General features: G+C 39.2%; 1 protein-coding gene across 2 annotated transcripts in view; it reads right to left on the bottom strand.

The window, feature by feature from the left end:
• Positions 1 to 291: 291 nt before the first annotated feature.
• ppm1e (protein phosphatase, Mg2+/Mn2+ dependent, 1E) overlaps positions 292 to 10373 on the bottom strand; it is a 58508-nt gene continuing 48426 nt past the window's right edge. For both annotated transcript variants that reach the window (XM_014968802.2, XM_088012231.1), the window contains exon 7: positions 292 to 10175. In XM_014968802.2, coding sequence (XP_014824288.2) covers positions 9310 to 10175 — 866 coding nt within the window. In that variant the 3' untranslated portion in view covers positions 292 to 9309. The remainder of the gene's footprint in view (positions 10176 to 10373) is intronic.

The raw sequence follows: 10373 nt of genomic DNA, 5'->3' as shown, positions 1-10373 counted from the left end.
CAGCAGCAGGACTCTCACCTTGTTTTCATATTTCCAGTTCAGGCAGAAGTTGGTTTTGTTTTGAATGTTCCCAAAATACAACATTCATCATTCTAGGGATATTTTCTGTCTAAGAAATAAATTGTTTTCCAACACATGTGGGTCAGAGGAGGATGGGATGATGATCTTCATCATGATGATGATCCTGAACCTGTCTGAATGTCTTCAGCTCTTTTGCTCCTTCCAGGCTTCCGTCCATCTGATCCTCCTTTTGCTCGCAGCCTGAGATCTTCTTCCTTCCTGATTCTCTGATTTGGTTCCTCTGCAGTTTCTCCTCCAGATTCTTGCTGTTCTGACTCTAATCTGGACTGCAGCTGCTCGTTTCCTCCTCAGTGACTCCCCATCTCGTCCCTAAAGGCTTTTTTTCTTGATAATGTTGCTGCATTAACAGCAATTTCAGAACATAGCTGTTAATGCAGCAAGCTACCGATAATCTGGCTAGCTGAATCGTATTGTTCACTAATAAAACTGATTGAAAAATTTAACAAAAACCAAAAAGTAGATTGACTGGAAACATAGTTTTTTGAAAACCTTTTTTGAGCTACAGTTGAAAGGATAAACTTTATTTTTCATATTCGCCTTACTTTTATTTACATTTTTTAACAATCTCATAATTTTATATTAACATAGAAGGACTTGTTTTGAAGGTGTAAATCATTCACATTCCTTCAAGTTTAACAAAGTAAATCCAGATTTCATCTGGTCATAATTAAAGCTTTCCAAACATTCTGCGTTTCTCTAAATTCCTGTATCTTCATTTCCCCAAATCGCTGCAAATGAGGGAATAAAAAACAAGGAATGATGGAGAAACGTGGAGCCTTTATAGGAGAAATGTGAGCGTCTGCTCGCTTTAGTGAAGCGTTTTATGTAACAGCAGACGGCGTCGTTCTTGTTATGTCACTTCTACCTGAACATGTTTTCTGCTTGGACTCCACTGGCCTCCCTTGTTTCAGTTCGGTTTTCAAGACTTGACGAAGACAAGCTGACTGTAACGAAGTTAATGTTTCTTGTTCAGGAAGCATCAAATGATACAACCTCATCTGGTCAGATGCTTTGCCATATTGTGGTGTTTTAAATGACTGGGGTTCAGCAAACCAAACCAAACCAAATAAAATGAAGTTGCTTTGCAGCAAAGGAAGAAGTCTGAATCAGTGGGATCAAATCTATCGCCCGAAATTCTAATGCAAAGTAAACAGATCTTTTTCAAAAAGGTTTTAAATACATGATGGTGCCAGTATTTCTACTTAAGTAAATAAATAGTAAAGAATAGCAAGATGCTGAGTTTGCTGCTCTTTCAAATGGCCTTCGGTTAGTGATTAATCAGTTGATCAGGATTACTTCAATATTCGATTATCGTTTCAGCTGTACACATTTTTTCCCAGTTCCCTTTCTAAAAGTTTCATTGTGATGGAATTCATAATTTCTTCATCTTGCTGTTTTTTAAAATAAACCCTAACAGTACTTTAATCTAAAGCAACATAAAGCAGGTTATTCTAAATGTTTAGAAGTAAAAAGCTTCAGCATAAACATCAATCCAGCTGAGAAATCACTTCCTTCATGTTTTCTCTTCGTTTCAAATCTTCTTTAGACAAAAGCATCAGCCAGAGACTTTGTCTACTCTTTATGTTTATATTTATGTTTATATATATATATATATACATTATTCACCAGTTACAGTACACATATTTATATACTACAGAAACACAGATAGTACAGGTACTCAACATGTGTTTTCCTGTTTTCTTCACTTAACCTGCATGTTGAAGCAGAACCAATCATGGGGTTTGTCTTCAAGCCTGGAGGACAAGAATGTGGGGTTAACCTCTGACCCCTGTCAGCTGATTCGCTCTGCAGCAAACTAGCAAAGGTCCAGAACGTCTGCCAGCTTGGAGTTTCCTAAACTTTCACTTTTTCCATCTGACAGCAGCAGATTGGGCCTGTTTGTATTTCAGGAGAGGTAAAAATGAAGCTGCATCTTTCTGTAATTATGGCGTTTTATTGCATCCTTCAGCAGAAGACAAACCCACAGAGAGCCTTTATTTATTTTAAATGAAACGTCCTTATTGCTTACAAAGAAGAAAAGAACCTGGTTGTGTAAATGGACACAGAGTCACGATGGGGCCCAACAGTCGGACACAAACGAAGCAGAGCTGAACTTCTGCACGATTCTTTTATTGCTTCTGTTGGGCATTTTCAGCAACACTGAACGGATTTCAATTTTTTTCATAGATGATCAGAGTTTAAATTTCTATTTACCGCCTGCAACAGTCTGATGGCCACTAAAAAGAAAAAAAGGAGGAAACTGCTGCCAAAAAAACCTCAGAAAGTTTGAGATTGATCTCAGAAATGTTCTAACAAAATCAAGGAAATTCCTGAGCTCCAAGTCAAAAACTTGCTAGAATAAAATTCAGAAATTTAGGGATAAATCTCAGAACCAACAAATTAACAAATATTTAGCTTTTGGAGCTAAACAAGAACAAGAAACGTTCTTGTTTTTTCTAGAAAATCTTTAGATTAACAAATTTTTTAGAGAAATTTGCTATGACTTTTTTCTGTTGATGATTGTACACTGAGTCTACAGATCATCTTTAAGTCTTTGAAATATGAAATCTTGTTTTAATAACAAATCCTTTTTTGATTTTACATCAAATCTCTCTTTTCCACCGACGCTCTTCGGTTCCTGTTGGAACACATTTCCTGTCCAGACAGGAAATACAATCTAAGAGCTCCAAAAACCAGGAAACCAGAGGTACTGAACACGTTACGGTCCGTTTTACACCACCTGATCAATAAATTAGATTGGAACTGATCAATAAAACTCCTGTTTCAGCAACAGAGAGAGGTATATTATAGGCGACTTTGTGCCCATAAACTTGTAAAATGTTGGGAAAGGTCAGCGCCAGAACCAGCTGACCAAATGTGTTGCAGCTCCGCCGGGGTTGCTGGGTAACGGCGCTGTAGCCGTGAAACGTGACCTAACAAATAGGAGGTTTTTGAAAGGGGTCGTTTTCCAAACACCAAAAAATGTCTGTGTGTTTTTTTGGTTTGTTTTATGTTTTTAAATATTTGTTTTGCTTTCAGAATCAGTTGAGACCCAAATGGAAATACAAAAGCATAAATTAACAAAAATGTGAATTTTGCAGAACAGGTGCCCTTGTTTCTTTTCATTTTGAAGATTATGGCTTACAGTTGATGAAAACTTTTTTTTTTGAAAATGTGAATAGTATATAAAGAAATTGAAGGATTATTTCAGAAATGTGGGCCTGCTGTAAACTATTTCCTCAATACTTGGTTGGGGCTCCTTTTGCATGAATTACTTCCTCAATGAAAGTTTAGTTTTAATAACATTAAAAATGACAGAATTATATCTAAGTTACACAACATATAGATTTCACTTTTTAACGTCAATCACTGAAGAAATGTTTTGATTTGATTACATCTGAATTCTGTTCGCTGCATGTCAGTTTGCATGTTCTCCTTTTTGACCACAGTGGAAAATGACCGCAATATATTTTCCTAATTATGACACCAAAGAAACCAGATTTATTCTCTCTATTGGTTTTTAATTTAAAAACTCAAAAATGTAAATGCCTTCATACTAAAAGTTTAAAAAATGTAAAAGTTATCAATTTTAAGTGCTATGCTCCAAAACAAGTCAGTTGGAAACAGTAAATTTCATTAATTTGTGTTTAATGTTATCATTGGATTTCTTTTGGACTTTTCCAATAAGACATAAAGTACATGATCATTGAAACATTTACGAGTTTTAAGCAATAACATCGGATAAAAACTGGTGAAAATATTTAATTTGTGGTTCAACAGTTGAGACTGAAACTCCACAGCAGGTCCTTGATTTTCCTGTTTTCTAATGTGTTATGTGCTAATAAACTGGACAGACATCTTGCTTGCTTTCATTTCAACTGGGACTATGAACATTTTGACTGAAGATATTAAATAACATATTTATCTCTATTACTGTTTAATGTGGGTGAGAAAGCGGCTGAGCTACGACAGATGGACAATAAAAACCTCGTCTCTGTTTCAGACCGAAACTCTCAGCTGCTGAGCCTTGTGGATTAAAACTAATTTATAATAAAGTTTCTATATTTCGTCCTCCAGATCCACGTTCACTTAGACTCAGAATGAACACATGAAGAGATCAAACGACGGTTTTTCAGTTTGCCGGTTTTCTTCAGGCTTTCACACAAATATTGTGACGTTTCTCAAACAGGAGAATAAAATGGCTTTTCTTTCTCAACGCTTCCCCAGTGGAACCAGTGGCTTTACTGCTAACCCGGTTCAGATGTGGTGATAAAACATTTGGAATCAAATGAAGGGAAATTATAGTTATAATGTCAATAGTTCATCTGAAAACAGCCAATTTGATGAAGATGTGAATAAAGGGAGAAATAAAAAAAATCTCCTTGTTTTCCTTCTTAACTCAAAATGCTTGGAAAAAAGTGAAAGGAATGTATTTTACCAAAACCGCTTTCTGAGTAATAAAATATAAATTTGTTGACAGCTTTCACTTTATATTTCAACATTTGCCAACTTGGTCCCTTTAACCACTTGAAACGACAGTGATGCAGTTTGACATTATATTTATGTATCTTAGTTTTAAAGGTCTAAACCTTTTTATTTTGGTTTGGCTTTCAAATAAAACGGAAATAAATAAATAAACTCTACTCTTTGTCTAAATATAACCAAACGGTGAATAACAGCAATAATACGACAGAAAATATCCCTATTTCTACTTTAATGTCCCCCGATGTGCCAATAAAATATTATTTTTGTACCTCGTTTTTTGGAAACTTGAGCTCAATAAAGGACTGAACTGGTTTCAAAGAAATAAAGGTTCTAAACGGTCGGACTCTGTTCTCATGACGGCCTGATTTAGGCTTATTAATACAGTATATATTTACTAATTTTATGTGTAATATAAAGTGCGTTTGGTACATTTATGTATGAATAATTTTCAAAGCACAGCATTTCTTTATCTACTAGCAATCTGAGATTTATTTTATTTGTGGTTCTGAAAAATCTGATAAATGTTATTTTAAGTTTTGCTATAAGCAATATATGATAAACTTGTTTTATTTAGAATAAATCCTTTTTGTTACATCAGATGGAAGACGGGCCATCTGACAATTGTTGCCATTTCAAACTCAATTATCATTTGACAGAAATGCCTGTTAAACTCCTGAAGCCTAAACAGATCAACAATGTTATCAAAAACTGCAACATTTAACATGTAAATACTTTACAAATAAAAGCTAATTGATTTTCTCATATTTCTTCCTGTTTTTACGGTTAGTCTGATGGTTCATTCAGCACTTTTTGATTTTTAATGGGTTAAAACATCTCAAAAAGTGGCTACAGTTTAATTCTTTGAAAATTTCAGCATTTCCATATAGCAGACATTTTTAAAGTAGCACATTTAGTTTTGTGGAACCTGATGGAAAACTGATAACCGGTCTAAATATGAAACGGCAGCAGTGAGGGACGTCTTGTCCCAAACCCGGGACATCAGCGCCCCGTCCGGCACTTCGAGCCTCTCAGAGGGAAACGTTTTGCAGCTGCTGCTTTCCAAGGCGTTTCCTGCATTGATGCACTTTAAAACCAAGACGTTATGAATCTCATACAGGTTCTGTTTACATGATTCCTTCATTGACCAACATCATTCATTTAAAGTTACAAGAAAATCCCTTTCTGTGAATTTCATTATGATGGACAAGCCTACCCCTCAACAGAAATGGGTGTTATGACTGAGCTAAGCTAAACAGCTGCAGGTTATACTTTCATATTTATCAGAGTGGCTTTAAATTTCCTTTTTAGTTATTAAACTCCTGTCAAACTTCCCAGCACTTTTCTTTTAGATCCATTAATCTTGCAATAAATAATCCAGATTGAGAAAAGTATGCAACTTTCCCACTAATATTAATGCTAATTTTATCAAGCCTTTCAAGGATATCTCTCTTTTTAGTTAAAGCAAATAGGTAAAACTATTAGACTAATAAAAATATATACATATATCTCAATATCCTTCCTCCTAAAAGCCCATTAGCCCAGGAAGGACATCCCATCTGGGCTGCATGACGCATTTATTCAGGTAAGTGAAATCTAATCTTTCATAATCCGACAGTTAATGCTTTTAAGAGTAGACAAATTGTTGCAGGATAATTGCTGGGTCACTGACTGAATGGTGCGGCAGAACAGCGTCTGCAGCCTCATCTGAAAGCAAATCATCCAGAGAGAAGCAGGATCAGCCATTAGCGCTCATTTAGCATCTATCTAACAGAAACAGGATATTTTTCACTCTGTATTCATAAGAAAGCAGCAAAATCACTGAATATTTCTCTTTCCAGGGTGGACAGAAAGATTTGGTCCAATTTCTGTTAGTGGCAATGAAGGAAAATATGAATTATAATGTAAAGTGCCAGCAGTCGTTATTCACACCTCTTCACATTCTCCATGTTTTTTAACTTGGAAACTTTTTCTAAAACCTATTTGAAGAGAAAAAAATGGAACTAAAATCCATTTTAGTTTTAGTTCCATATTCAGACATTTATAAAGACGTTTTCCTACCAAGCAGTTGTGACATACTAATACAAAATAAAGAGGATAAAGTTACAGGAATAAAGTATAAAATCACGAGAATAGAGTCAAAATAATACAAGGATAAATTAACAGTGAGAGTGACAAGAAAACAAAGTCGATGTTTTGGGAATAATCAAACCAGAATAAAGTCGTAGTATGATGTAATACTCTGACATTATTCTAGTATTATTTTTATTTTCTGAGGGTGGCCCTAGTATTCTGTTGTGCAAATTAAACATTATAGGTGCATAAAGTACCCACACACTTTTCTACTCGAAGTTGAGCTAAAGTGCATCTGGTTTAATGACAGCAGAAAGTGAAACTCGCCCAAATCGATTTTTTGTTTGATAAATTGATTATTTTTGACTTTTTCTTCTAGTCTGGATTTATTCGGCTCAAACGGTCACGTTTAATTGACGTTGAAGCTTCCTCCCCGGACGGGTCAGGAGCTGGAGTGGCGAGCGTTGCCATGACAACTGGTGACCATTGGTTGATACTCAGCTTTACTACAAATGTGTGATTTATTTGCACTATTGACAGAGTGGAACGGCTAACGACTCAGACTGGCTGCAGTGCTGAGGAAGATGGAGAAGCTAACGGCAGCTATCGGTGGCTAATGACAGCTAACACCGGCTAACAGCAGCTTATGACAGCTAACACCGGCTAACAGTAGCTTATGACAGCTAACACCGGCTAACAGTAGCTTATGACAGCTAACACCGGCTAATGGCGGCTCAGGACTAAAATCTCCAACACAGAAAGAGTCGCTGGATTTATCACTCGCTATTTTTGAAAAAAGTCAATCGTCTGAAAAATGGATAAATTTAGGAAAAAGTGGACAAGTTGACAGCAGTGATTGTTGCGTTCGATCGCAGCCCCTCCCTCACGTGTCTCTTGGCTCCGCCCACTTTGCTGGCCGGGGGCGGGGCAAAGTTTGAAAATTTTGCAAAAGAGAAAATGTTAATTATGCGCGTTTCTGGCTAGAAGCGAATGCAGACTCATTTTGTCCGATGTTGATGTTTGCATGATTGTAAAAAACATAAAAATTCACTCCTCTGACCGATTACGACTTGTTAAAAAGAATTAACCACGTTTCCTCCAGGCGACATCTAAAAATCTGAATAGATTTTCACTGTTCTACTGTAACAACCATCTTTATTTAAGAGAACAGATTTTGGTTTTAATGAGGCATAAATATGAGGTTCTTGTTTTTTTCTAATCTTGCTAAAATGAGGAATATTTCTCATTTTGACGGGTCTTGGGACCGAGGAAGGTTTCTCCCTGCAACACGTAGAGATGCGAATACTTCCTGGATATGTTCTGTTTTTGTGAAAGCGTCAACAACAAAAAAGTCGTCGCCAGGGTTACAACATATAGGTCTTTAAAAACCTGTGAGTGCGGTGAAGTACACTAAATTATGACATTACTGGATGCCAAACAAAATAAGTCAATATGAGCTGCTGTGAGAGCGAAGCTCAGGTCTCTGTTACATCACTTCTCTCTACAGAGGCACAGAAATAAATGAATGGAAGTTTATATTTTTAATCACTTGAGGCTCTCACAGCCCAAAACAGAACTAAGCTCTAACTAAACTAATAACAGGTGTTGGAGTCCAGGAGACTCTTTCCTGAAGTGAGACAGCTCCCACTTTCTTTGTGTCGTCTGCAGTAACCGCTCTGCTCCACATGCAGGTAGTTAGCTCTACAGTGGCTTTTTTAAACATTTACGTCACATTCAACCTGTGAAAACATCCGACTGTCCAGCATTTGGAGCTCTGGCTTCATACCGGCTGATCAGTGGCCACAGAGAGGATGTTTGGGTCTAAAGCGGCAGCAGGTTTGTGTTTGGCTTACAGTGAGAAATGTTTCGACTTTGGACAGAGTACCGGTCCTCTAACATCGACTGATTATCACATAACGACTGCAGGAGCCACGACTACTTACTATCAAAGAAATATGTGGTTGAAGGCAAAGGGGAGAAGTGAAGAACCACGAAACGGTTTGTTTTGGCTGAACCTTCAGACAGACGGGAGGCTCTGCAGGTGAAGCAGCGTTTCCAAAGCAACGCCTTTCTCAAGAGCCACACCTGATTGGAGCAAATTAACATCTGTCACTAGATGTTACTTTTTTAAATATCGCTAGCTGACGTCTTTGGCATCAAGCTGTCCTTTATTTTCTTAACTACACAGGCTTGCTGTTGTAACCCAGAAAAGACTTTGGGATTAGTTACAGTTTAAGCACTTTGATAGGATAACGGCGGATATTTTGTGTTAGCATTAGCGTCATCAGTTGCGTCTACATAGTGCCTTCTCTTAACAGAGAAAGTCTGCTTACATTTCAAAATAAGAGCATCTGTTTCAGTAGCAAACAGTAGCTTTTTCAGACATTTATAAGTAGGAAGGGATGAATGTTGATACTTTAAAACAAAATCTGATTTAGTTCCTGAAATAATGTTAAAAATAGTTAAAAACAAAAATAGTTTAAAAATACATCACTCAAAAATTGTAACTTATTCTGAAAAGAAGTTGAACTCTCAGCTTCTTATTTTGTTGCTCAACTTTTTCAAAATGATGATATTTTGGACACAGTGGGATCTAGCCAATCAGTGCTTGCTCTTGAGAGACGGCGTTACTCAGAAACGTCACTTGGAGTCAGCAGAGAGCGCCGCCTCTCTTCAGATGGCGGCGTCATAGGGCAGGTGAGGCACTGCCACTCCAGGCCTCCAGGGGGCGTAACTCTGCGTGTGGCCCGACGGTATCAGACCCAGCAGCTCTTTGGACCTGCTCGGCCACCTCCGACCCGATCGGTGGCCAACGTGGCCCCGCCTGCGGCTTTGCCTGGAGGCGTGGCCTAAAAGCGCGGCCATTTGGGGCCACAGTGGGTCCGTGAAGCCAGCGGCGCCGGGCTGCTGGAACGGGAGGCGTGGCCTGCGTGTCAGAGGGCGCGCTCCCCGGTAGCTGCTGGGGCTGATGTGGCTCTCCAGTGACGGCCCCAGCAAGCTGAGGCTGGTTCTGTCCGTGAACGAGTCCGTCCGGTCTTCGTAGGCGAGGTCCGCCGGAGCCGAGCACTGCTGCAGCGGCCAGCCGCCGCGGCTTTTTCCTCCCACGTCCGCGGCGCTGCCTCCCTCGCCTCCGTCTCGCTCTACTCTCATTGCTTCATCTTCTTCTTCCTCTTCTTCCTGCTCCTCCTCCTCCACCTCAGCGACCTGCTCCTCCTCCACCGGCTCCTCCGCCCCGCCCTCCTCTTCGTCCTCCGTGCTGGTGGGCGGCGGGGAGCGCGGGTCGCGCAGGAACACCACTATGACAGTTATGTTGTCGCTGGAGCCTGCGTCTCGGGCAGAGGCCACCAGCTTGTGGGCCACCATGGTGGTGTCACCGGCGTTCTCCTGCAGATGGTCGCTGACGACACGCACCGCCTCGTCGGGACTCACCGTGTCCCAGAACCCGTCGCAGGCCAGGATCAGGTAGTCCTCTGAGCCGTCCAATGGGAAGATGCCGTGGTCCGCGTCCCCACAGATGTACGGTTTGTGCTCCGAGTCGCCTGTCAAAACATTCAGGTTGTATTATTTTGGTTGTATTATTTTCTGTAAGTTTTTTGATGTGCCTGACGCTTAACGCATGTTAGGTCAAATAATCAGGTTTCCTGTTGAGTTGCACTGAAATCTGGAGCCTCATTAAAATAGACTTTTATTTTGGAAAGGTTCTGTGAACTCTATTTTGAAAGGCCAAAATCTCTTTT

Source organism: Poecilia mexicana, unplaced genomic scaffold (assembly GCF_051168715.1).
Source record: "Poecilia mexicana isolate PSO_F unplaced genomic scaffold, ASM5116871v1 scaffold_14, whole genome shotgun sequence".
Lineage (NCBI taxonomy): Eukaryota > Metazoa > Chordata > Actinopteri > Cyprinodontiformes > Poeciliidae > Poecilia > Poecilia mexicana.
Note: the sequence above shows the minus strand (reverse complement) of the source record. Positions and strands in the feature narration are given on the sequence as shown.